General features: G+C 40.3%; 1 protein-coding gene across 7 annotated transcripts; it reads right to left on the reverse strand.

Annotated features, from left to right (window-relative positions):
• Positions 1-27998, reverse strand: RMND1 (required for meiotic nuclear division 1 homolog). 7 transcript variants are annotated; one of them, XR_010070330.1, is made up of 13 exons: positions 26758-27062; positions 24714-25225; positions 20115-20223; positions 17102-17177; positions 16688-16727; positions 13246-13346; positions 11891-11997; positions 9740-9804; positions 8780-8856; positions 7527-7647; positions 6659-6775; positions 6263-6406; positions 7-5897 (listed from the first exon to the last, which is right to left on the reverse strand). XR_010070330.1 is itself a non-coding variant. In XM_063329309.1 (12 exons), exons 2-12 carry the CDS (start codon positions 25209-25211, stop codon positions 6374-6376), a joined length of 1344 nt encoding a protein of 447 aa, XP_063185379.1. In that variant the 5' UTR covers positions 25212-25225; positions 27988-27998; the 3' UTR covers positions 1-6373. The 7 variants fall into 7 exon arrangements, 5 of the variants coding, with proteins under 5 accessions (XP_063185379.1, XP_063185378.1, XP_063185377.1 ...); XM_063329309.1 differs by lacking the exon at positions 26758-27062 and adding an exon at positions 27988-27998 and having other exon boundaries at positions 1-6406; XM_063329308.1 differs by lacking the exon at positions 26758-27062 and adding an exon at positions 27112-27221 and having other exon boundaries at positions 1-6406.
• Between the last annotated feature and the right edge of the window lie 2 nt (positions 27999-28000).

Consider the following 28000-nt stretch of genomic DNA (forward strand, 5'->3'; position numbering starts at 1 on the left):
ACTTTCTTGAGGTGCTTGTTTAGGACTCTTTTCCTATTTTTATGACTTCTTGAAAGGATTGTTCAGACTGATTCAGATATTGCCACGCACCTGACAGCATTCTTAGTTGTATTGCTGCTGTTGCTGATAGGATCAGTCCCTAGGTTTTTGGTTTTGCTTTGGTCTGCACGTACCCAGATTAAAGGCAGAGTTTTGTCTGGTAAGATCATATTTTGCATTGTAAATGAGCATACTGCTGATGATTTAAGTGTTAATAGGATAATGAAGGTGTCTGCTAATCTGAGTAAAAATTCACTCGAGCAGTGGGAGGAACTTGATCCAGACAGACCCAAGTCCTGTTAGCATGTCTTTTTGGTAGAGTTCAATTGAAATCTGGAATGGAGTAGTAGATTTTTGCTGTTATAGTCAAAACCTTAACAGCTCTAGTGATGTTAATCAGGCTCAAACTGCTTAGGTTCTCAGGGAGTGTTCAAACTTGACAGCATTTTTGAAAAATCAGGGAGCAGAGTCCCTGCTCTGAGGAGCTCTTTGCTCACTGCTCTCTGCAGCACTGCTGACCCGCTCCTGCAGGACCATTGCTGGCTCTGCCAAAGCTGTGGGGAGCTGGGAGCGTCTGTCCTAGGCAATGGGCAGGAACCCTTCCCTGAAGGCGTGGGGCACCGCTTCCACGCTGGTACAAGTGTAGTAAAACGTGAGTTTGTGTCAATGCTGTACATCTGTTTTATTAGTGCAGTTGCCATTTCTAGCACTTCCACTTCTGATGCCTGTTGGCGAGAAGGCTCGGTGGGAAGCGCCACAGCTGCAGTAGCTTCTCGCTAGATGAGTAAATATTGTATCTCTGATAGTCTCCAGCCTTTTCATACAAGGCTATATCCTCCCTCCCTGTTAGAATTTTTCACACGCTCTGTCCAAATCTCACTCATCTTTCACACAGATTCGAAGCACAAAGCAGGCAAAAGTGATCCCCAGGAAACCCCTTGACATGCGTACAGGCACAGCAGCAGTTGTGGAACAGCTCGGCTTTTTCTTGCCTTGGTTTCCTTGGCGTGGGGAGGCTGTTGGGGTACAGTTGTGACAGGTGAGTGGTCAGCCCCCAGGCAGATCTGAGCTTTTACATTGTTGTTGTCAGTAGGTCTGGCTGTCCTAGAGGTGAAGGAGAACTATGGTGTGTAGCCACTTTTTGTGTGCGCTGTATAAGGTAAAAAAGTGAAGAAATAAATCTTTGTCATTCTGCAGGCTAGCAGCTGATTTTCTAGTATCAATATGTTAACAAGGAATTGTTTCTACACCTGGTGAACAAAGCTTTATCAACAGCTAGTGAGTAGCTGCAATTTAGACCAGGGGAAAAGTAATAATAATAATAGTAAAAAAAAAAAATCATTTGCTCGTACAATGTGTGTCATCTAAGGAAATGTTTTAACTCTATGTATAGAATTTTTCTTGCTAGGAGTCTCATCTGCATCAGGAATTGTTGGTGTGACTGAACTGACGCAGTTTCTGCAGCGTAGATTAGCCCTCGACTTTCTGGCTTTGCCTTAGTCCCACATTAGCCTGTTACGTGGGCCCTGCCCGCTTGTAACTGGGAAAGTTCAAACGTGACTATGCATTCTTGGCTGGAGTGACATTTTTAGTTGGAGCATGACTGTAAAGTTATAGTAATATATGTGCTTGCGTGTTTTTTTTTTTTTCCTTGGAAGAAAGGATTCAAACTGCAACTGTAGTGAGTGCATTTTTAAAGCCTGTGCAGCTGAGGTGTTCTGAGGAGAAAGATGCTCTAAGGGAAATAGCATTGATACTTTGTTCACGTTACTATGTAATATCATCTAAATGGTGGCTTTAAGCTCATGAGATACTTAATATAATGGTTTTGAACAAATAACAATTCGACAGCATTGACTCAAGCTTAGTTAGGAAAGTTAAAAAGTATATAGGGGGCGATAGTAATTAGCAGTTACCATCATTTAGTAGTCAATATACTTCAATATATTTCACCAGTTTGGAAAATGTACTTATTGAGTGGCTGGAGCTTGAAGATGGACATCAACCGGGCAAAGCACTAACAGAGAGAAACGGTGATACTAGCCGTAGCTCTGATGCCTTCAACAACTCAAAGTAGAGGGAAAGAAAAAAATGCTTCTCTTTGTTTCAAGTTTGTTTAACAAAGTTTGTTTAAAGAATCAGAAATGGGGGTGGTTGTCACGCTATGCGTGCGAGGAGAGAGGATTTTTTTTGTTCTTTTTCCCCAGTGCGACTAGGTCTGTCTAAGTCTTACTCCGACAAAAACGTTGGAGGACCCCAAATAGTTGGAATTGCTTAGTTTTCTGAGATTCAGGCACTGGGGTTTATGTGTAGTACTGAGTTACACAGGGGATGTCAAGAAATATGTCACTGGCAGGCACTTTGGGGATGGGAAGAAACAGGCTACCTCCTACAGCGTATAGCTACAGCAAAATAATTTTCTAAGGTTAACAAAGATCTTTGCTTTCCTGCTGACTGTAAAGAATTGCAGTCTCTTAAAAATCCTTTTCTCAGCTGGGGCTATATACATTTCAGGACACTCTTCCCCCCTCCTAGATAGTTAAGACAGATAGTTAAGCTTTTTTCCCCCCAAGACAACATGTGTTTTGGGCAGTGGTTATGGTTTTTAAACCCCATGCATATCACTTGCTGTATCTGAGTACCTCAGACTCTGCATTTCTTTTTGGTAGTTGTCACGCCAGTATCATAAACCAGTTTGTAGACAAGGATAATGAGACTCTTGGCAGATGTTAAATTCTGTCCGGTGAAGGAAGGTGGTACGTCACAGATCAGGAGCTACCAGCCTGTAGGCTTTCCTTGCACATTATCTTGATGGTCTAGGAAAGTGCCTGAGAAAAGTAAACTGGCAAACTCAGTAAACCAGTGCCTCTTGCAATTTCTAAATTGGCCTACACATGAAGGATCCATAGAGTGGAAAAGGTTCACCACAACCATCATCACTACGGAGGACATACAGCTGTGTCTTGCCGTAATGTCTGGTACAGTCCTGTACAAGGCAACTTTGTTACTTAGCTATGGGCAAATAACTCATTTAGTGGGCACAAAGTATCTGTCTTGTTTTCCCCTTTGGAAACTTTGAGCTGAAGTTTGTTCGGTTCTTAGGGCTCCGGTAGGATGGGGAAGGAGAGAGACTCTTTCTTACATGTTTTAGTGTTCTTGTATTTTTGTTTCAGGCAGGTGCTTAAAGTCGGCGAGAACATCATTCTTCTCATCCAAGCTGGTATGTGCTGGCTGGACTGAATATACCTTTTTTTTTTTTTTTCAGAGAGAATATATGAGTTTTTCACAGGGAGATGTCACGTACATGCAGTTGCTCATCCCACCAGCTGGGCTGATGTGCTGAGCCGTGCGATTGAGAACAGGGACCGACTCTGCAGCCACTGTAGCTGTTACCCCACAAAAATAGTAGTGGAAGTCAGGAGTGCCTACTCCCAGCATTCTTTGCTGTTTTACAAATAGCTAGTCTTAGAACAACTTTGTAGCAGATCTGCCAAAGAAAATCATCTGTAAATTGTCCTTTACCTCATCTGATGGAAAAAAGCACAGATAGAAGCAGTCTGCGCAGCTGGGATCCTTATAAAGGATGGTCTAACAAGGTTCCATATGAACAGAATTTTGCCTTAACAAACAGTCTTAATTTTGTTAAAAAGGTTAAAATTTTAGAGTTCTAGGTATACTAGAAGTCTTCGGTTTTCTTTGTATAGTCTATATTAATTGCTATTGCATCTTTGTTTTTTTTTCCCCTAGGTGACCCTTACTGGTTAGAACGGACCCATTTCGGTGAGAGCTTAAACTGTGCAAACTGTGTAGTGAAGGTGGTTCTTTTCAGTTACGCGATGAAGGCGTGTGGTGGACGAGGCAGACAAAAGACAAGGTTCTCGCAGCTCAGGCAGTTTTGGGCTGCTTCTGGAACTGGAGTCTCGTCTTGTCTCTGCCATAGAACTTCTTCCCGGTGAGGCCATGCATATACTTGCACAGGGTCCCCACAAGATTTCCTAAGTCTCCCCGAGTTTCCTAAGTGCTGTCTGGTCACAGGAGCGCTCTGCTCTCTGAGTATATTGTGCTGTGAAAGCTCAAGTTAGGTTCTTGATGCGCTCAACTTCTCAGCTTGGTCTTGGTTCTCTATGTGTAATATCGTGAGAATATTCTCACTTTGCAAGAAGTTTTACGGTTAGTTGTTAGAGCAAAAACCCCTCAAACTGTGACACAGCTGCCACCGGGTACATTGTGAAAAAGATGGATACAAAATCTTAATGTACAGTTGAGGCTTAACTACAGCTGCAAAACTGTGAACAGCCACTCAACACAGTAAATGGGGTTGGGGGCTTGGTGGGAAGAGAGACTGCGATTTTATGGCTACGATTTAATGTGCTGATATAAACTGATTTAAGGTTTCAGAAGTAACCGTGCTTCTCTTGTTCTGAGGTGTTTGACTTGGTAACTCTTAAATACAGTCCCAAGACACAACATCTGAGGTAATCAAGCCTAGACACTTTATGCTTTTAAAGAGCATCTAAGGTCCTCAAATGACTTCGTTAAAGCCACTTTTCCTGATAGATGCAGTTGGCCTGCAAATCTGTGTTCTAGCAATTTAGCTGAAATACTGAAAAACATTCAATGTGAGATGAATGGGAACTTATGTTCTTGAGCATAAGTATTATACTCAAATGGGGGGGAAAAAAAGCCTATTTGTCTAAGGGGTGAAAAATGTTTGCTAGAAAAATTACAATTAAAATATAACCTAATTCTCTGTTACTGGAATGAAATGGTGCTTGGCAAGTTTTTCTACTGCATAAAGGATCTAATGTCCTGTTTCTATAATAACGCTGTATAAACCAGGAGATGAGTGATGAGGAGCTGCTCCGCAGTGTAGTACTCCAAGACTTTTCCACCAAGCTGTTCAGTTGACTGAGTCACTTCCCTGAGTGGGGGTGACGGTTCAGACCTCAGCAGGTCAGAGCTGTAGCAGCCACATTGTTCCAGAACCAAGGCCTCCGGGTATGACCTGTTCCGAGGAGACAGCCTACTCTGAAGAGGAGCTGCTGCTTCTCAAGAGGCTCCTGTGGCACTGGTAACGTAACTTACGGCAAAAGGATGCTTTTCCTAGCTCCTTCCCTGTGAATGTGTTTGATGTATTCAAGAGGAGTCTACTATCACATCCAGAAATACTGCTTTCAGGTGCAGAGACAACAGTAAGCTACTGCAAACATAATCGCACTTCTAGCCTGAATTTAGTCATCATGGCTCGTTTGTGATGCTTCAGGAGGTTTTAACAAAATTCTTCGATTATGTTCCTGAAGCAATATACTAGACTAACCTGATTTTGCAAAAGGTGATAAAATAGCAATTGTGTAGTAGCTCCTGAAAACACGTTTAGAAAGAGAAGCTGCTGGGGAAAAAATTCCCTTACCCTCTCCTAAGAGTGGTGGAGATAGCAATCTACACTCCTCTAGCCTAGGAGTAGACTGAAAACAAACAAAACCCTTTTACCCTAGAGGATAATTAAGATATCTTACCCTATGCTAATTCACTCCTTGTAACTTGTACTGGTAAGAATCAGGTAATAGGATAAGACAGACAGTCTAGTAATAGAGAAATTTTGTGAACCTTACTTTAGTTTCTCATTCTGCTACATCTTCCTCTGACAGATAAAGTTCAGCTAGTTCCCCTTTCATATAAATATCTTCTAAATAAATGTGTTCCCATACAAGTATGTAAATACCTTTTTGTGATGGGGTAGAACATAATATTAAATATATCTGCCAGGTATATTAAAATCCTGCCAGGTAACTTAAGGAGAAGAAATAGCAGTGCAGTTTCCAAGCTTGGGACAAGCGTCATGGCTATCCAAGAAGGAGCTGGGGAAAATGAGGGAAAACATCATCAGTCAGAAATGCACGAAGTAGCAGAGTACTCAGCATCTTTTTAACTGTCAAGGGGACAAGGTAGTAGGGTCCTTCACCGAATTTATACAGTCAGCACAGAAGGGGTCCATCCTTCCGTCCTTGCTTATGAAGGAAACAAAGCTAAATCTCTCCCTGGATCAGTTCTGCATGCATCCAGGACTACTTCCCCTACAAATACGTTATTAATATCTCAGCTTTATATTAGCACAGCCATAGATAAAGAATTCTTTAGCATCACCAATACAACAGTTGGGAATAATGTTCACTGACTGATTTTTTTTTTCAATTTTATTTGAGTAGAATATGTACATAATTACCAAGAGACACAATTAGACTATTTTCCAGAAGCATATGATAGACAGGAATTTTCTGGGCCATACGGTCTTTATGGTTTTGTCCGTTTTCTTTTTCCTCAGTTTCTTCTGTCATCAGAAAACTACCCTTGCAAGTTCAAACAGAACCTGTGGAATAGTAAACACATTGATATGAATTTTTATTTGATTTAATAATCCTTAAAACAGCTTACACTGTAAATGAGATAATCCGAAAAATTAACTATAGCTGTAATTCAAAAGTTACTTTGAAAAGAACTGAAGACCAAGCCTCTTGTACAGTACATTTACATTAATAATCTTGATTCTGAAATTATGAAGTATATAAATTTCACTTGTTATTACACTTTCAGTGTGATAGTGGAAAAAAACCCCACCAACCTCTATGGTGATGAGTATTACTATCATCCACTCGAGGCGCAGAGCGTGCTTTTCATTCAGGTGATTTCTCATTAGGTCTGTCAGCTCCATGCAGTGCTGAAGTTTCTCATTCATTACCTGCAAGAGATTCCAAATACACGGGAAATCTGGATTCCGTAAGTGGCATGAGATCACTAACGCAATCCACAGAAGGGCTCACTGAACAGAACTAGAAAGGTGTTACCCCTTTGCTATGAAAGAATAGAACATAAAGTCCTGGAAGGCAACATGCACAAGCAACAGCAGTTTCAATATAAAGGAGTCTGTTATTTCAATAACAGGAGTTTAGATGTGCATCTGCAGGTATTAAACTGCTTCTGGGTGATATCTACTCATGAAAACAGCCATAAGCATAAGACACAGCTTATCTGAACACCTCAAAAGTAACTAAGGTTGCTATACCAGAAGAGGTAGTTTTCGTGCTTCTTACTCTGATTCAGCAGTAAGCATTATGTTGCCCTTCAATGAACTGACCTGAATGACCATGTCAGTAAGAAGACTGCTCCGCATCTCATTTTTTTTAACTTGTTTTCTTGCACACATTTCAGAACAAGAATTAAATCTCCTCTTCTTATAACTATTTAAAGCCTAATTTAGTGGCTTGGGAAATAGGCAATCCATTCATGTGAGGCAGGGCTGGTAACCTAAGCTGGGTAAAAGATGCAAGTGCGTTATGAACACGTGGAAAAGGGGATAGTGTACAGGATCCTATTGTTCTTTATTCAGTTTCTACAGTTAAAACAGACATTCATGGAGCAGTCTGTAACCCTGCTGAGCCAAAGACAGCTGATCTGAGTGTGGAAAATTTTCGTAAGAATAAGACGCCTACCTTAACTCTGCGATTAATGTTGAGAAACTGGCAAGTCTTGTCATAAAGCTCTTCCAGTTTTTCTCTATCCCAGTAGAAGTCCGGTGTTATTAGCAGGTCTGAACTCAGATTTATACGGTGTCTAAAAAGAATGGGTACTACAGTAGTTCAAAGTTCCTTTTGGTGATTATAGGACCAAATATTTACATAGCAGTTAAAAGAAAAAAGAAATTTTTCCTGTAAAAAGTATAATATGAAAAGAATCTAATTTCATAATAAAAATACAATTGTAGCAATTGTTTAAAATTGGTCCCATCTCCTGAAACTTTTCTGAGAACACTGTACTGTATAAGTTTTGAGCATAAATGACTTTTGCCTTACGGCAAAACTGCCTCCTGAACTTGTCACCTTCCTTAACTTTTGATAACTGCAGCGAAGTCCTTGACTATGCTAGTAGCTTGCTGAAGCTGAAGTAGTACCTGAATTAAAAGTTACTGGGGAGCTCCTTAACAGCTTGTTTATCTCCCAGTACCACATGCTGGCTACATGGACATAAGCGCAGGCTACTGTCTCAACATTATAAAGCCAAGAGCTGAAGTCTCCCACCCTTAACCTACTGCTCACATACATCTTTGGGCAACTAGAACATTGTTCATCACTGCACGGTTCTCCAAGTAGGGATATAAAATCCAATGTTTAAAATAGGAATTGTTTTTTTAATTTACCTCTTTCCTTCCTGAGTTTTTTTTGTAAAAGAGCACGTAATGCTCTGTATTCCCGACGGTCAAGTCTCACTTGAGAGGGGACCCCCCCCCCCCAATTAAATTCTTACAGTGTAGCAGTGGTTTCTGAGTAAGTCAAGGGAAGAATGGAACTCGCAGAAAAGTCTTACTAACTCTAGACTGTAGTTAACAGTTCCACCTACCCCTGTGCTTCCTCCTGGTATCCTTTGCATACTCTAGTATCTACTATAATTAGTCGTTATGAGACATATGTTGCTGGACCCAGGGAGGGAAAAGGGTGTGGAATTTGACCATTTGCAATATGCTGCTTAATGCCTGTCTGTAGTTGAGCTGCCACAGTGTGAGTGGTGAGACAGTGGATCCTCTGACTAACATAAGAGCACACACAGTCTCCAGCCAAAGGAAGGCTGATGGAATTCCCCCCCACCCTGCTCCGCTATGTTTAGTGCACATTCTGGTCTTTGTATCATGCACAACTTAAAAATGAAGTTCTGTGTAATACAATGTTTTGGGTGTAACCAAAAAAGTTACCTTAATGCAAAGAGTTCTCCAATTTTCTGCATTACATCTGCATGGGACAGTTTCACCTTCCTTCGTGACTTCAGTATCTGCAAAGTAACAAGTTTTTCACTGCTTCATCAAGTAGCATGTACCAGAAGTTAAGTAATCTGGAGTTTTACAGTGTGAAATACGTATGAGTTAAAATCTGAATGCATAACGTACTTATAAACATTTGAGTTTTGTTTGCTTAGTGCCTTGTTTATCTAGCTTTGTCAGAGTATCACCATGCAACTGTTCAGCTACGTTTTTCAATGAATCACTGAGTCGTCTAAGTATTTAGACAAAATCCTGGAGCATTTCTATGAATGATTTCCTGAACAAGAGATCATTTGGTTTTTCTTCCAACTATTGTTAAGTCATGACAGTGTTCTTTTACCTAGCCACAACTTAGCCTTTTTATAGACTTTTTCTTTACAACAATGCATTACCATTTATTTCCTTCATGAAAAAACAATAAAAACTATGTTTTCTCTTTTGAACCCTACGCATCTCATTTTTATATGCGACCTCATATGGGCTTTGTACTTTAATTAAGTCTCATGAAAAACTGTGGTTTAAGTAATTCACTCAACCTCTTCATTATATTCAAGTTAAAGCATGCTACTTTCAGCCCAAGCTGCCACACACTGCGTTTGGCCCGGTTTTTAAATGCTGCTTGTCCTGTTATGCATACACATTCAACAGTGGCAGGTGACAGCGGCGCAACATGGGAAACATTATTCCAATGGAGAACCCCACTCCCAACCCTTTAAACACTGATGATTTCTTGTCCCACCACTTTGCAGGTGTTCTGAGTGTCTCTACATTGATGGCTTTACCACCAAATGTGTTAAGCATTCAGTTGCTTTTTCCATATCCTCAGCTGTGTCTAGGCTGATCCTTTGCAAAGCAGAGGAGAAAAGGAAGGGAGAGGTACAAACAAGACCTCACCTCGGGAATTGACTGGATAGATTCCACGAAGTTATCCAATAACGATTCCCAAATAGCCAGCTTTACTGCAACACAGAGTCAACAAAGCAGAACACTGTGAGAGGTAAACATGCTTTCAAATAATCATAACTTTAAATCTGCCAACACGCTGCTTCAAGACACATACAAACATTATTTGCAGCAAGTTACCATTAGTATTCTACAATCAATGCTCATACATCTACGGACAAATCTGGGTTGGGCACTGACACAGCTCTACATGCAGAACCACCCCGAGTTCAGCTCTCTTCTCCCAGGGATCAGTTCAGATCCTGCAGAGTTTTTGCTTCAGCTCAGAGGTAGTGTGTTTAAGTGCTCTACTGTATGTACGAAGCCTTTGCAAACTACACTCCAAGAAGGCTGGAGAAAATGAGCTGTGTGGAGTCAGGCTGACTTCATGTGGTGCCACTCAAGCGTCTCCACTGCATTTCTAGTGTCCTGCAAAATTCTTGTTCTTCATTTGTCCAGTACTTGATGCAGGATGCTCAAACCACAGCGAGTTAGCTGTGTAGAACCACCCCCGTACTTGTTGAAGCTAACGTCAAACTTATGCAATCTTCTCATTTTGTTTTTATGTGACTGTACTGTTCACTGAAGATATAGCTTCTCTTCTATGGACGCTGTTCAGCACAGGCAATGGCTGCACGAATTCTACTATGCCTCAGCTTGAGTCTGGGAAGATGTTTCTACAGGAAGAACAGGCTTTTGTTCTTTAGTCCGCAGATTCCCAGACAAGAACGATTTAGCAACAGATCAGACAACAACCCCGTTCACTCAAAAAAGTTAATTAGGGACGACTTAATTGTCAAAATTAACTCTTTCGTGTTATTTTTTTAATATTTTTTATATTATATATTTTATATTTTTATATTTATATATTTTTATAAATTAACTGATAGCATCATCTAGTCAGGACACTGATTCTAAATCCAATGCCAAGCATTTTTCACAGTCATCTTTTGAATAGAGAGGCCTAATCCAAGTCACTGACTTAAATGACATTTAATTTAGCCCTTGAAAAAAAGCCAATAGGCATTTCAGCTATCACCAATTATTTGACAGAGGTTGGCTTCTGCTGTGTCATAAATGTGACTTGGACTGTACTTGCATCCTTTATTTTTATTGAACATTATTGAACTGTTTTCCTTTATGATGTGCATGTCTCACACTAATATAAATTGGTACCAATTATCTCCTGAGAATAAATCGCTTGCTCCATTATATGTGGCAGTACTCTTCCATGCAGTGGCTCTATGAATATGAAAACTATAGAGAACAAAGTATTTTTTTTTATCAATAGCTCTTCTTTCAACAGTTAAGAACCATTTAGTTATGCTGTACTCCTTGATCAAATGGTGCATCACTTCAGGCGTTCTGTTTCTTGATGTCCCTTCTGTTTAAAGGTGTGCTTCCCCAAATACTACAGGAATCCTGTAATTTACCCTAAAAGCAGTAGGGCTAGACAGACCAAATTTCCTTTAAAGGTCTTTTCGAGGACGGTCTTACTGCTGCTCGCTTCTACTCCCACTTCCTACCTCATTCGAGGTCTGAAGCAGCGGAGAGGTGTATTTCCTCACACAGCAGCACCACTGTTGAGCCTGACTTCTTCCCACTGCCTCCTGCTGTTCTCCTGCCATGGCTAATAAGCTTGGAAAACATTATCTGTGACTCCAGACCTTTGATACCAGTACACCTCACCACCTGGGAATCACTGCTCTACATTACTTCTTTAGCTGGCACCTGACTTTTTCTGTTAGAGGAAATGATGTCAGGATGAATTACCTCAGATTACTGACAGGTTTCTAATACTGGACTCTACACTTGTTGCTGTCCTAAAATAGTTCTCAAGGGTGGGGAACAGGATGCTCGGTAGAATGTGTACCTTTTGCAAACTGTCTCTTACAGTGCATTGTTCATCTTTAAGACGATTTACACTGAATGGGGTAATTACAATTTACAGAAAACGAAGTAAAAGCTTCGAAAACAAATCCTCCCACTGAAGCACAATCAATCTTTACACAGTTTGCCTTTATCACTGTACAGCTCCCACTTATAATGACATTTCACAAAGTCTGTAGCACAGACTGACAATTACAAAAAATATTAACTTACCAGAAAGACAAAGGGCATTTGAAAAAGCAAATTTCTGCAGAACGACTTCATCACTGTCCAGCTCAGAATTTAACAAGATTTCTCCTTTATGAAGCTTTGACTGGCCTCTGTAAAACAGGATTGAAGCATTTTCACTGACTAAGCCACCAGCGAAGGAACATTTGAAGAACAATCAACGATGCAAGAAAGGCTGGCTGTTTATTTATAGAAAGCATGCCATATCTATATGGATATAATCCCCATCCTTCTATTTTACTTACACTCAGCCTGACAATAACTAAAACAATTGACTGAAAATTAGTTTCTCAGTTTAAGACTAGTATTATGACCAAGTTTTCTAGGTTTAAATGAAACTGCAGCAAGCTATGGTGGTAACTACAGCATTACTTATATACACACAGATAATTCAGAGTGCAGGAGAGAGGCCAGCATCCTGCTTACTCTTCCTCCTGTATTATGTTTCTGTTTTCCTTTTCTTCTGCCACTTTTATCAACATCACTCCCTCCCTGCTAAGATGTTACTTTCCCTGAAACCTCTGTTGCATAGGGGGCCACGAACAAGGAAAAGGGGGCATGAGAGTCATTCAACTTATCATGTCAATCTCGCTCTGCAACTTGCATACATACAACGGAATATGTGAGGAATCATAAGTTACACAACTGGACAGTACCTGCAGTTTTCAAATGGCCAGGAAAAAACAAAAGCCTGTCCTCTCATCAGATTACCTTAAATTAGCTCAACCTCATTAGCTCAGCTCCTAGTGTTATAGTGTCCTGTCTACGAGTTGGTTTTCGGTGCTGTTGGAAAATTACAGATAATTTTTGTAACTGTTCACATTGAGAAATATTTCTGCAGAGATCATTTGCTCCCCATGATGAAAAAACATTATTTAACAAGGCAAGACAACTTGACAAGTTTCTCATTCCACAGTATTCAAGTTGTAACTTTCCTAGGAAGTATGTGCAGAATTACATCTTTGTATATGAATCTAGATGGCACTAAGGAAAGCTTATGCAGAAAATCCTCTTTAAAATCAGATTTGTCTCAATGCATATTTACTTTTTTCTATGAGGTACATAGTTTCTGTTTGGGATTGCTGAAGAACATGTTCAGCTGTGTGGGCACGGAGCTTTGTAATTCACAAAATCTAGTGCATAACCAAGTCACAAAGGCCATTACTTGCAAGTTTAGCAGCTCAGCAAAATTTGTCAATTTAGATTTACTCTTTTCTCCTTTCCTCGTTGTACTCATTTGAGAAAGAGTAAGGAAAAGTGTATTTTGACTAGCTGCTTTTGCTTGAATTTATTTTAGATGTCTATCAGCTTTTATATCAAGGGTGCCTGAAGATACTTACTCTCCTATTCTATAGTTCATCTCTTCATTCTCCCAATGGACTAGTGCAACTTCGTATGGCTGAATTTCATGCTGCTCCAGCACTCGCATTATATTCTTCATCTAAGAAAAAGACAATTGCACCCACAGGAACAGTTACCATGAAGTATACTATCACTCCACAAAGATTTCACATATAATAGGTTGATGAATACAACTTTCATGCTGAAGTTATTTAAATAACAACGAATAGGTGTGCCAAGTACAGATGTGATTAACAACAGTTTACTTCTGAAGCTATCTGTCGCTGTGTGGAAGAATTTGTAGCTATGAACAACTGCAGGGAATCTGAAGGCTAAAATGTCATTTAATGTCTGCATATATGAAACAGGGTAAAGATTAACCACAGCAGCAGTAAAGACAACGCAGATGTATTCAGTATTATAACAACAAGCTGTACAAGATTTTTGGGGATGTCCGAGTGTGGAAATGAATCTTTAGGATAAGTACATCAGGTGACTGTTTCTGCCAAAATTACTGGTTTGCTGCTAAAATCAATAGTTTCGTTTCAGCTAGCAGAGGTTGGGTTATATTACAGAAATCCTTTACCACTACAGAAATCTGTAAAAATGGTTTCAGCTGCCACATTCAACCCTGTAAACAGTTAAACGTGCAATTTTACTTGCAGAAGGGATCTCATTGTCATTTTATACTCAAGCACACTAAAACATGATGCAGGAAGAAAGAGCCCTTTTCTCTCACAAAACTTTCTCCTCTGATACCTGATTTAGGATCCCTCATCCTTGTTCCTTTCCATGTGCTACAAGGCTCCCCTCATAAAAATCATTCTGCAATTAGAACAAATTCTGAAGTAAAAAAAGCACTCACCTACAGGGTTTTGAAAGGCATTTAGCTACACAGCAGCCAATAAAAAAAATCCAAACACACCACAATACACTTTTGATGCCTAAATTCTTTAGAGATGATGAATCTTCTACTACGTCATACTTAAAACACACTCTTCAAAATAATAGATAATAGTTAATCTTTCAGTGCAAAACTGTATGCTAGTAAATTGTTCATGAAGCATATTCTACAGGTTACACACTCAAAAAAAAAATCTGTTGGATCACCTGCAAGAGGGATTTTCTTTGCAGTGCTGGCTTTCTTCATTACTTTCAAGAATTTTGGGTGATACTATTTTTGTAGGACACAATAACATTTTTCACTAAAAAAAACCCAACCCTACAGCTGCAACTCTTGTTTCATAATCCTGAATTTAATATTAGCATGACTAGTACCTGCCATATATTCCAAATCTTGTGGTATAAGAAGGATATGAAAAATTATTTTCACTTTTTAAGCAAGGCAGTGTCAGCTGTTAGGTCAGTCAGCCCGGCCAACCAGCTATGCTGTGTCCACGGGCAGTTCAGCAATGCAAACCCCACTAAAACAATGCCAGAGTTAATAGCCAATCCATAATGTAGCATGCCAGACTTCAAAAGCGTGTTCACTTGGATCCAAGTCCTCCAGCTGGCTTTGTGAAGTCATTACTAATACAGTAATAATTATGCTGTTAATAGACTAAGAGTCCCTTCCAGAACTACAACCAGCTTAGGCTTCCCAGGGCCGGTACAGTGCAAGATTTAACAAAGCTTTACAGACCGTAACCGATTCTGTGAAATTCATGCGTCTTGTAAGATGCATACTTCCAAAGCTCTTCCATTGCTCTGGATAATGAGAAATTGTACTTGAGTCATAGCTTTTTTATCTATTCAGAGGAATACAAAGGCTTCCACTGACTGATGTGAGTTTCATCAAGGCCCAGCCTAATTTTATAGAAGGCACTACCTGTGACACGGTACATTTCGTAAGATATGTTCTGGATTCACTAAATGCAAATTCTTGCTATTACAGGCAATCACGTCACACAATTTCCCTTTTAAAAAAAAAAAAAAAAAAAAAAAAAAAAAAGAGATGACACTCCACCTCAAAGCTAGCTTTGCTTTTTGCCCTTGCTATTTTTGGTGGGGAAGCTGTTGCACAACCTTCCTACGCAGGTATTTGAAAAGGGTATTTTACATTTTAAATTCCTACTCATGATCAGTCTGTAGTTATTACTTCTTCTGTTAAGTGTCCGTTAGTATAAAATAGTTTTTCTTCTCCTAATAGTCATTCAGGAGTACTTTTAAAAATCATTCACAGCGATTCTCTACGTTCTGTTTTACTGAATTACTTTCAGTTTCTGTTCTACAGACCAGTTTGTTTGCTTTTTTTTTTGTTCGGTTGTTTTTTTTGTTTCATTTCATTAAAACAGGTGCATAAAAACACATCCTCTATTTAAGCAAGTTGTTTGGAAGTTAAAATTTTGACTCTGATTTCAGTAAGCAGAAAGAGGCAGTTTTCCTCTCCTTTTATAAATAAAGCTAGCAAGGGACCAACTAAAGTAACTAGTGCTGACAAGAAAAACGTGGTATCAAATTTTCAAAGGTACTTAAGCATGTACAACAAATGAGATTTTTCAGAGTACTCCAGTGGGCAGAGGTACCCAAATCGTAAAAATCAAGATGAGTTAGTCGGCTAGTCTTTGGCAATACCTGTGAATCAGTAGCGTAGTTACAGCCATAGCATCCTAAGTGTGCTACAGGCAAGGTTTGAAGGGAGAACTAGTATCTTTTTGTAGGCCAGCTGATATACTGAAACCCCCCAAAACAGACAGGAAATCAGGAACATTTCAGGTCTGAAACAGAAAAAGCGAACTTGAATCCAGAAATTGTTCACGTCTGGAAATGATTGCTCTGTATTTTCATTTACTTTAATGAAAATCCTCCTGTGAACTTCTGTGCATCTCAGCATCATCTATTTAATACACCATTTAATTTCACATAATCTACCTGTACACAGATAAGCTCAATACTTTTTCTCTTTGCATCTAGAATCCAGTTTTATTTAACCATTTAAGCAATACGTTAAAAAAATTAAAATAACTATAAATATATTCATAAAAATAAATATGCCTGTGGCATACGCTTCTTGGGCAGCAAAAAGCACCAAATTATCATAAGGGATATGTCATTTCAGTATCAACATATACTAACAATGAAAACTTTCAAAAAACCATTCACAGGTTGATTTTTCTGATCTACTTCTTCAGGACACAGAGCTGCCAAGAATTTTCTGTTTGTCAATCTCACTAGATTAATGCTTCAGAAAATGTTATCCACTTGGTACGTTACACACGTATTTGCTAATTTTGGGCAGCAAGTCAAGTTTCAAAGGTGATATATCAGCAAGCCACACACTTGGGGGCAGCAGCAGGCGAGCACCTGCACTCATTAAGGGACAAATCAGTCCTTTTCCTTCATGGAGAGATCCAAGCTCCCAAAGCCCAAGTAGGCTGAGCTTTGTGGGACTGACAAAACATCCACTTATAACATTTTAACAAACAGTTTTACTTTACTTACACTTTTCTCTTCCACATTCCAAAACACAACAGCCCCTTCCCTGTGAATTCAAGGAAAAACTGAGGTGTAATCATACCATTTTAGATGTTTTTCAATGCAATACTCACTGTATGGTGGCAATTTTTGTCACTGTGACTCAAGAAATTTAATACTATCTTCACAAAAACTATGTAATAGTTGCTTTTTAATCATAGTTTAATGAAAAAAAAACACAAGAAGGTAAGTTATTTTTTAAACATTTAAATAATTCTGATTTTTTTTCTAAAATCATTCTGATTGGACAGTTATTCCTTGAGTTTCATGAGGTAATACGATGCAATGATCTAACAAGTTGCAACACTTCTTTCACACCATTGTTATTATTTTATTAATAACATTATTTTATTAATGTTTTGGGCATGATTTATAGCTCACCTGAAGAAAAAAATCATGCCAGGATCATCTTCTTTTGCAGATTTCTCAGTACCAATCACCAAAACATTTGCAGCATCTAGTTTGAAACAATTGAAAAAATCGAACAATTAGTCAAACTTCTAAACATGACGGCTATAAGCATATAATTCCAGGTTAACAGTTACATGCAAACATGTCAGTCAGTCCCTTATTTTATTTGCCTGATGGAAATGCTTGCCAGGAAACAACTACAATATCAAACTACACCGCTTCTCTGAAGTGTCACACTCCATAGATGGACTGAGCCACTATGCTGAACTTCACTGGTATCTTTAGTTAGCGAAATATAACAGCTTTGAAGAACAAAAGACTTAAGGGAAAACCGATGCAGGGCACAGTAAATAACCAGGAACAGAATGCAGAAGTGGACACGCAATGCGAGTGAACTATGGAAGTTGCCCACAGAGAAATTACCATTGAAATCTACTTGCCCAGAAGATCTTTCTCTTTTCTGTATAGTAAGGGACTCTTCTGCACTCAAATTGTGCTGACTTTGTTTTGACAGTCAGAAACTTGAAAAAGCATATCCCCAAGACAGGAGCGGGTACATCTGCACTCTCCTTTGGATCAGAAGCGTGCTTTCGAAACAAATCTTCCAGACACCCTCATTTACCACACTTCTGATGTGCATTGGAAAACAGTGTCAGAGTACACAAACTGGATTTTTTTTCTTTTTGCATTAAATTAAACTGAAAGAGGAGCTCCAAAAATGCACCTACGGTACTCCAACTGCTAACGGGCATTTGTACAAAGGACCAAACTTGAGCTAGTGTAGGAGAATGCCCCAAAACTTACAAAATGTAGACACTGGGTTCTCAAAACAGAGTTTTTTTTTTTTTCCTTACAGGTCCGCCCCACTGTACTACTAACGTAGACAGAGTTTTAAGTTCTGATGTGGTTTTGACCAAAGAAAGATTACTTTCCAGCATGACTAATTTTGTTGCAGAACTAGTGGAAATTGGATGAGCAAAAACCCCTACCTCTATTATAAAGTGAGACTCTGCAAAAAGGAATTTGCAGGGCCTAACACCTAAGCCTTAAAAAGTTCAACCCCTTTGCAGAAAGATCACAAGTCAAGTGACAAGGCATCAAATTCAGCCTGTGAACGAATTCCACTCTCTGCTTTCCTGCTCATGCCATAGAGGCCAGGTACACCAAGGCAGCAGAAAGAGATGACTAAGTATCAGATAAACTTTTGCTAATACCTGAATTGAGACCACACAGCTGGTCTGTATGAACTCTTTTAAGACTTTTCTTTCACTTGCTATTCCAGTTCAGAAACACATGCTTTGATGAATCACTAGAGCAAGTTTTGGGTGTGAAGTTTGAGTTCACCATGGAAGAAACATTTGTCTGCATTTTCCATTTGCCTTTTCAAATATCACCCTTCTCTTTATTCATCCACTCCAGCCAAAACATACGCAACTGAAAAGAATTTGCTCCATTGTAAGTAGAACTACAGGATCTGCCTCTAAAATGTTTTTAAAGAGATCAAAAACAAGAATAATGCTTAGGAAGAACACTACAAACCAACAAATCCACAGAGTAACTGCTGATTTAGATTTCTACGTGCTAGTATTTTTCGATTTTCCAAGATTCCATGTTTGAGTTCGTAACCAACCACTGCTACATGCACAAGCCAACCACCACAACACATCTGCTGGCACAATCCAACATCCTTTCATCACTGCTTCCTCCAAACTTTTGATAAACAGAGTATCTATTGTGAGGAGTCAAAAACACACCATAAAGAAATGAAAGAATTGACAAAACCCACGCTCCCAGGGTAAAATACCAGCAACATCTGCCTTATGATAATTCAGTCATGCTGGAGACTGTACAAAGTTTCTATCCCAAAGTTGTGAAACCAGTGTTGGTTTTAATACAAAGAAACAACAAAGGAACATGATGCTTATACTCTACAGGACCGTGTCTATCCACGTTCATCTTTCTGAGCAAGACGATCATTAGTAAATCTTGTGTTTGAAAGAGACCCACTGGAGCATTACTGCATTTGGATTATGAAGTTTTTGCCAGGCAACCAGATATTTGATAACCTCCACTGAAATGCCCATAAACACTATCTGTCATTGTCTTAGCTTCATATAATCTGTTCATTCAAAGGGGAAAAAAAAAAAAAAAAAAAAAAAGGCATTCTTTGCCAACGTATGAAAATCACAGCTGTTCTAGGGCATAAGGTTCCTTAAGCTATAAAAAGCTCCATTTGTTTTTCTCTCGTAGTATACTTCAGCTATTTCCAAGCCACACTTTCCCAGGTCATCAGAGACACTTTGTATGGAAACCAGGACCAATTATTTTGCTGAAGCCTAGTTAAGTGTAGCATTCAAGAATTGCTAAGATATATTTTGCCCAATTAAAAAAAAAAAAGTATAAACTGCACTCTCTTTACTAGAACTAAGCATTTATGTATATATCTTTTTAATTTCACTTAGTCAGCAAGATTCTCTCTTACATGCCTCCTCTCTGACCCTCAGTAATTTACATTAATAGAAATGTGTGTATGGAAAGAAGATGCAACACAAATAACAAACCTGTTTGGACAGCTGAAGCACTACGGTGCTTCACATTACTGAAAGATTAATTAAAATAAAGAAAAGTTTCAGAATTTTTTCAGTTAGTGAACTTCTATTGGGATTATTTGTATCAGAAAATTTCCAAATTTATTTTTTCCTGCATGTATCTAATTTTTCAATACTTCTAGTGTTATTGTAATTGTGGGGAAATTTATCATAGGGTAACAGTAAGTGCTGGTTATACTGCTATTCTCAAAGGTTTAGTTGTGGTTTTTTTAGGCAAATGGAATTTTTTAGCAACGCAATATTTTTATAGGCAGTATTATATATTCCAGAGTATTACCAGAATAAGAATACACGAAGTTATAAGAATTATGTACCTCACCCATATTTCATTTCCCAAGGTATAACATTGCTTTTAATATGTTTCAAAAATCTACCTCTAGGCAAACTTGTTATTTCAACATATCCATGTGAAGTCAGGTCATGACACAGATTACCAAGATGATATTCATCTGCTGTTGCAAAGGCTGTGCACTGCATCAGATTCTGTGCCAAAGGAATAAAGATTTCAGTTAGGGCAAGGCTGAAGCAAGATGTTCATAAGACAATCGTTTGCCTCAAATTTATCATGAGTGTGACATTTTTCATTTATTCACTCTATCCTACAATATCATTGCTGTGCTGCCAACCTGGCGTACAAATACTATCGAGATTACTTGCTCCCTGTTAAGTGGGAAAGCAAATCACAGACTGAGATGAAATCAGGGGACATGAGTAAGTCACACCAAAAAACTTTGTGATAGAGCAACAAAGTGAACCCTTCTTCCCTGAATGCCGATCAAATGCTTTAACAGTAGAGCTACACTTGCTACTGCTCTCCCATCCTACAGTTTATGACATACTTGGTTGACTATTGAAATCAAAAGCAAGACACCCCTAATAGCAGCTTTAACATTCATATTTTAAAGATAAATGGAGTTCAACAATCCCAGCCTGCTTGTCAAGCAGAAGTTCCAACACTAAACATCATGTTTTTCCAAGCAGAAAGCTCACTGCCCAGGTAAGCTCCAGGGTGTGAGCCAGCACAGCACCGCAGCACAGAAAGTCTCAGGTCTTCTGGGACAGTTGTAGGTGCTGCAGATCTAGTGTCCCCCCTTGAGCTGAATCTTGCACTGACAACATAGTCCTGACTGACACCACAGTCAAACAGTCTACAACAGTCAGAATTTGTCTCAATATCCCACAATCATACGTAACTAAAATGCCATATTGAAACAAATGACTGGAAAAGTGATACTGAGTTGCAATGGAACTGACTCATGCACGGCAAAGAAATCAAAAACTCATCTGTGTAAAGATTTTCTTCATTAAACAAACAAGTCACAATAAACTGATCTACAAATTCTACTACTCATTTTAAGTGGATTTCTTTGTTCTGATACCATGTATGTCCCACGATAATGTTTTTCAGTACAATGTAGTGGAAGATATCCAAAAAGTGATGTGTCTCATTATGGATCAGTCACTTCCCAGCTTTTTGTAACTAATACAAATGGGGATGTAACTAACAACAAACGAACAAAAGAACTGCGCTCATCTGCAGGCATTTATACCCACAATACATTTCAACTTAAAATCCAAATTATATTCTTGCAACACTCATACACCATCAAACAGCAAGGCTTAAAAAGGTGTTCTACTCCTTGGGGGGCTCGTTACCAGCCACCAGAATCACCGCCACACATTTAAACCTTCTTTTTTTATGTTAAAATTCTGTTATCACTTCCAAAGCTATGCTTACACATCATCTTAAATCAGTGATCACTAACAGAAAGTAAACTTTAAAAGTAATTACAATATTGTATACAACTACAAGCAATTTTGTAGGCATATTTCCACGACTGTGCTATGAGGCTGAGTTTAACAGTGGAAGAGAACTGTGTTTTCAGTTCCCTTGCTGCAGTACCTTTGAAAAGTTGCATTATCGCAATTTGATCTGTATAAATCCATTCTCAATCTCTAAACTGCAAATGCAAATTATGTACCTCAGGTTCTTCCAGAAAGCTCTGGTTATTAGAAGTACTCATGCTCTGCCATGAAACTCTTCTGTCAAGAGCTAAGGGGAGCAAACTTATCTTCTAGCTAGTATATAATCTGAAATTATCTTGCTCTATGCTTCCCATAGTTTATTACATGTGCCCTTGTTCATTTCAAGGTAGATACACCACAGGACAGATTTTCTGTCTTACTGCTGCAATTTTAGTTTCAACATGAACACTTTACATTTAGTTAGAACCAGAAGTTTGCTGCTTAGACTACATGCCTGAAACAGCATTTTGAATGCACACTAGTTTGGTTTTTCAAATTGCACTGTTTCACTTAAACTTCCAGTAAGATTTTGTTCGATGGGGAACATGTGGATTGCGTGTAATTTGAGATTAAGACACATAAAATATATGTGTCCACAGGCTCTCTCGATGTCTAAACTCCCATGATAGCTGGTGAAGATATAGCCAACACGTCTGTACTCTAATGAGTGAGTCAGCTAATCCTAAAATAGATGTGTTAACTGGCCGGTCAAGATTAACGGCATGCTTTCTGCTACGTCATTTTCACCTGCAAACTTGAAAATAACAGACGACAAGATCTGTACTGATGCTAGAAAGAAACTCCAGATACTCAACACCTGGCTGAGGCTTCACTGAGATTCTATTCAGAGCACCACAACAGCTACCCTTAGGAGTAGCCATCCTAACTATCTTAACAACTCATTTTCCCTATCATCACACCCCCAACAACTGCACAGGCTCATGGAACCACAATTCTGCTTAGCCCACCCCTTCCACTTTAAGCATACAAAAATTTTTAAGAAAGGAAACCTGTGAGATGAACTCAAATCCCCACATCACCACAGGAATCAGTCTTTACCTTAAGCGTAGTAAATACTACATACATCTTTACTTGATTTTCAAGCTTTTTCTAGACTACATGGCTAGAAATGCTATACATTAAAAATTAGCTCAGAGGCTTTTCATGCCATCAGACTTCACAAGATCAACTAAACTGAGTAGTGATGCTATTCACTGATGAACTAATTACAGCTGTTAACTGCTTTCAAGTAACTCCTCCATCTATCCTGAAAAACTGGTCTTACGACCCTTTTTATCACTGCTGGTGCTCAGCACTCTGCCTGTAAACAACATATGAAGACCAGCGCTGGGGAGGAGTGGGAAGGATCTCATTCACTGACTTTTCTGCAAAGAAAAGTGTCAACTGTCAGGCCCTTCCAGACAGAAACTACCAGAGATCGGAGGAGCCTGCCCCTAGGTTAACTGCCCTGGCAACAGGGCCTGCATTACTGGAGGGCTCTTTGGCTGCCTCCACACATGCACAGGAAAGTAGCACCAGCTTTTTCGCAACACCAGGATTTACAGAAAACCAACAGCACGCTGAAAAACCTCAAGGACTCATCTTGCAGAAATCAGCCACATCTTTAAGTTATTTCTCTATACCACATATCTATAAGGAAGTACACAAATAAGTAGAAAAAAATGCTTATTCCAAAATACTGTCGGCCTGCAGTAAAGGTGACAGCCTCTCCATACCCCTGTAGATGGGGCTGTGTATCTGACAAAACCACATGGGGTTTATTCCAAAATAGCAAATGTTTTTGTTAGGTCTGAGTTTATGTGATTTCTGGCACAGCATTTTGCCATGTGGAAGCTTGCTCGGAAAGTAAATTATTTCAGTATATCAGGCAATATTTTCTCCATTTCTTCACAATGAAAGAAAGTAAAAATAGCAGTGCATATTACTTGCATACATATATATGAAAATGTCAAACAAATAAACTGTTTGCTGCTATTTAAAAGCCTCGACAATCTAAAAAAAAAAAAGTCACTCCAATTCACTCAACAACAAAAAGAACCAACCTCTGAAAGTAACGTCATAGCATGAATAACAAGCTTGAAACATTACATGGTTTTTCAGGACTAATATTCTTCACTTTGTTTTTTCAAAGCAACAGGAAAATTCAAGTGGGAACTAAATTGTCTATAACGGAGTCTTTATGTTACATTAAAGCATACTCCTGCCCATCACACAAAATATGAAACAAGCTTAAATTACGAGAAGGCAAGCATGTTTCTGTGCTCACATTCAGTAAATCATGTAACAAGACACATTTTGCAATGTGGAAGCTATTTCTGAAAGCACAATACTTGTTTCAGTCTCATCTAGAGTACTATTTTATTAACAATACCCTGGAAGTCAGTTGTTGTAGCTTGAGGAGGACAGTAACACTTCTGACACCAGGATTTTCCTTGGAGATCTTATATTCAAGTATGCTTAAGATCTGCCTTGGATAGTATCAAGGCTTGCACAGAACTATCTTAAGGAGAAACAGCCACAAGTATGCAGTGTTCCACTTAATCATTTCTCATTTTATTCAAAACAGTTTGCTGCTGCAGTTACTCTGTAGACCGAGGAGCCTGGAGATCTACGCATGGAATAATCTTCCTCAAGTAACACCGGCTACATCTGCACCTCCATTTCCCATCTGAAACTTAACCTGAATATAATCTTAATACGGTTTGCTTCCATCTTGATTTCTGTTTGAGTGAAGCCTTAAAACTGCGTAGAACTGGACAAGCAAGGATACCTAGGGAAAATTATTGTGAAAGCTAGACTTTGTTTCTCAATATTAACGTGATTTGAGAGCACTGGTTAAAATTATTTTTAATTGATTTCATCTTTCCGCTTTGATAACCACTTATCTTCCCTCCACTTTTGTTTCCACATCGCTAGTAAATTTCCATTTTATCTTCAAAATACCAGACACACCAGTTTCTATCAAGCTTGTTTCTGTTTACAGAGTTCCAATCTCTCTGTGGCCACACTAGGGTTAATAATGAAATCCTCCTCACCAAACAAACATGTTAATTTCATTAAAATGTTAATCTAAACACAAACCTGAATCTAAATTAAACTGATGAAGTTCCCTTAATGTTATGCAGACTGTAAATTTTATACTTTACCTCCATGTCCGACAGTAGTGGCTGGTTAGTTCTGGACGGCTGCTTGGTCCTTGGTGCTTTTGGTGGCCTCTTAACTGGCTGGTTACTGTGTTTTGGAATAATTTTACCAGCTGATACAACCGAGTAAAATCTTGATGATATGTTCCAAAGCTTTTTAATATGCTCTGTATTGAGATTGTAGTTTTCCGTCATCACCACACCAAAACGTTTCCAGGGTGGAAAAAAAACCTCCCCACTCTGATAATAAACATTTTTTCCCACAGCTGATACATTTCCTTGGAATAACTGCCAATTCTTGACTTGCACACATTGACTTGTCAAACAAGGGGAAGCAGTCTTCAGAGCATACAAATTCCAAGATTTTGCTGTTCGTTGAGCTCTTCTGTCAACTTCATTATTCAGCTTTAATAGTGGACATCCATTTTTATTAAAGCTTTGGCATGTTGTTGTTAAAGCATGGAAAGATCTAGTCCGAAGGCGCAGAAGTTTCAGTCTCATTGCTTCCCTCAGAACTGTATTTAAAACAAACAAACAAATTCATCCATCAATGCTTTGGAAAGAAATAATATTATTTTCCCCTTATCTAAAAGGTGACCCATACTCCTTTTGCATGTGTTAGTACTCCTAAGCACATAAACACTGTTAGGATTAAACGGCTTTTTTTTTCAACACTATAGAAATACACTTAATTAAGATCAAAACACATTATAGAGCTGTGTGCTTGCAACACATGGTGGAAAAGTGAAATTGGTTGCTATGTCAATATGTAAGCAGGCATCTTTTCCCTCCGTTGCTCATTCTGTGTAGCAGTCTGCACTCTCAGCAACCCCACCGACAAAATTACTCAGGAGCAAGCATGCACCTTAAAGAAGACATCAGACTCTGAGAATCATTATTTTATACATAATAAAAACAACAATTAGATTATTACGTGCTTGTATGGGAATGTCACCTACAGAATATCCACACTGATCGGCATCAGCTCAAACTGCTGTACCACAAACAGCCAAGCATGGATCCAGCTCCGTTCATCTGTCATGAACGGAGTGAGAACCAAGTCAATCAGATTACCGTCTTGATCCTGTTAGTACATACCAGTGTGCAACAGGGACCACAAGGCCTGCTTGCAGATCTACTTGTGCCGATGGAAACATGACACAGTTCTTATTCTGTTATTTCAGACTAAGAGCAAGCTTATTATATTTATACTATATTGTATGAGTTAATCCAATAAACTGCAGAAGTATTCACAGACTGAATACCTCAGTGGGTGTCTTTCACTTGCTGAAAAATCAGTGTCAAGGCCCCGCCCCCATCTGCTTTTATTAATGAAGACCATTTCCCTCATGACACAAAATCCATCTTCAGCAAATTAACCAAAAAAAAAAAAAAATTCAGTTGTACAGATTGAAAGAACTGCCAATTTCAGAGTATTTTTCAAAAACTGTGTAAAGAAGGATCCTCGATACCACCCCACACATTTAACATAACAATCCAAATCAGCATTTTCTTGTGAAAACAAATCATTGTGGAATGACTGGAAAAAGCCTTTCATCCTGACGAAGATACCTAGATGCTAGCACAATACATGCATAACTTGAAAAAAAACCCAAACGAAACCTCACCCTGATATAACTTAATGGAAAGGGAGCACACTAATTCTGGTGAAAGAGGCATACAACTCCAGGGGGAAAAAAAAAAAAAGACATAAAACACCTTTAGAGTACCACAGAATAAGTAACTGATATTGGGTATAATTTTATATGCTCTTCACTTGTAGCTTTTTACCCAATTTGCAAACCTGTTATTTGCATACTTATCAGAATAAATCAATTATTATTTTCATTTTAAACTTGTACTGGATTTAAAAAGCAGCCCAGAAGAGTCTGCCCAGAACAAGGCACATTTGCCTTCTTAAAGGCTTGTCACCTCTGCATAATCAAGAGGGCTGAAAAACTCAGTAACTGCAACCCAAGGTGGCTGACAGCCAGGGCAAGGGCAGAAGTCTCTGGAAGCGTGGGCTGACAAGAGGAAGGAGACTCACAAATGCCAGGCAGATCCATACTTTCTTAGCCAACAAAAGCTCGTGTCGAATCACAGTGATCCCAGAAGTGATTTTTCAACTGTACAAGCTTAGGGCAAGTTACAAGGAAGCAGTGACCGTATGGACTTCCACCCAGGAGCCTCGACGCTAGATGCCTGGCAGCAAAGGCACCTAGCCGGCGAGGGCGGAATTGAGCAATATTCTAAATAAACGGGATAAAGCGCTACCACCACAACAGCAGGCGCCATCTCCGGGCAGCAGGAACACATCCGCCCTTTATTCTCCAGCGCCTCCTTAACACAAGACACACTTTATTCACACCCGTTCTTCCAGCTACGGCCAGCCCAAGCTTACCGCGGCAGAGCGAGCGAAATGGGCGAATAAGCCGGGCCCACTCAGCCAGCGGCCAGGTCAGGCCTGCCCGGGCCCTCGGAGGCCTCAGCCTCCGCAGGCGGGGAGCACCTCCTCCGGTATGTGCGGGGCAAGTGGTGCAGCCCCGCTCCCATTGGCTGCCTGCCGTGACGGGCAGGAAACAGGCCTCCAGGGAGCCAATCGGGAGGCCAGAGAGACCCCGCCGGTGGCGGCGGCCCGCGCGCGCCTGACAGGCGCCCCTGGCGGGCGCAGGGAGGCACCACCGCCGGGCCCAGCGGCGGCGCGCGGGGGGTGGGGCAGGTGGCGCGCGCCCCCTCCCCCCGGTTCCGTTACACTGCGCCACCGGCGAGGAGCGCGCGGCCGGGGGGGCCGCGGGACCTGAATACGAGGGGGGACGGGGAGCGGCCCGGCCGCCTTCCGGCAGCAGCTCCGGCCGGGGCAGCCCGGGATGGGGCGGATGGGGGAGGAAGGGATGGGGCAAGAAATCAGACCCACCAACCCTCCCGCGGGCTGGGCTCCTTCTCACCCTCGAAACCGGCTCCCCTAGCCCGGCCTGCGGGGCCTTCCCACCAGCGGCAGGAGCAGAGCCGGCGGGGAGGGGGGGCCAGGGCCCACCTCCTCCCGCGGGCGCTGCAGCAGAGCAGGCCCGGCCCGCGGGCCTCCGTGCCGCCGTCCCCCCTCCGCTCCGGGGGGTGCCGGCAGGGACTCCACAGCCCCCTTCCCCCAGCACAATCCCCCACGCAGCCCCGGGAGCCGCCAAGGGCCGCCCCGCGTCCTCCCCTCCCCGCGGGCCCGCCCGCCGTCGCCGCCGCCGCGGCGGGAGGGGCGAGGCGGTTGCCGCCGCGCGCCAGCACTGACCTGGGGGAGGGGG

Source organism: Chroicocephalus ridibundus, chromosome 3 (genome assembly GCF_963924245.1).
Source record: "Chroicocephalus ridibundus chromosome 3, bChrRid1.1, whole genome shotgun sequence".
NCBI classification, from domain to species: Eukaryota; Metazoa; Chordata; class Aves; order Charadriiformes; family Laridae; genus Chroicocephalus; species Chroicocephalus ridibundus.

Bases quoted from the DNA above. Each gene is read 5' to 3' on its own strand.
- RMND1 (XM_063329307.1), bottom strand. The intron at 20,224-24,713 runs GTAAAGTATAAA...CCTTTGGCACAG, and splicing joins CACTACTGTCGGACATGGAG to AATCTGATGCAGTGCACAGC. The intron at 16,728-17,101 runs GTGAGCTATAAA...TTGAATTCACAG, and splicing joins GGCATGATTTTTTTCTTCAG to GGAAGGGGCTGTTGTGTTTT.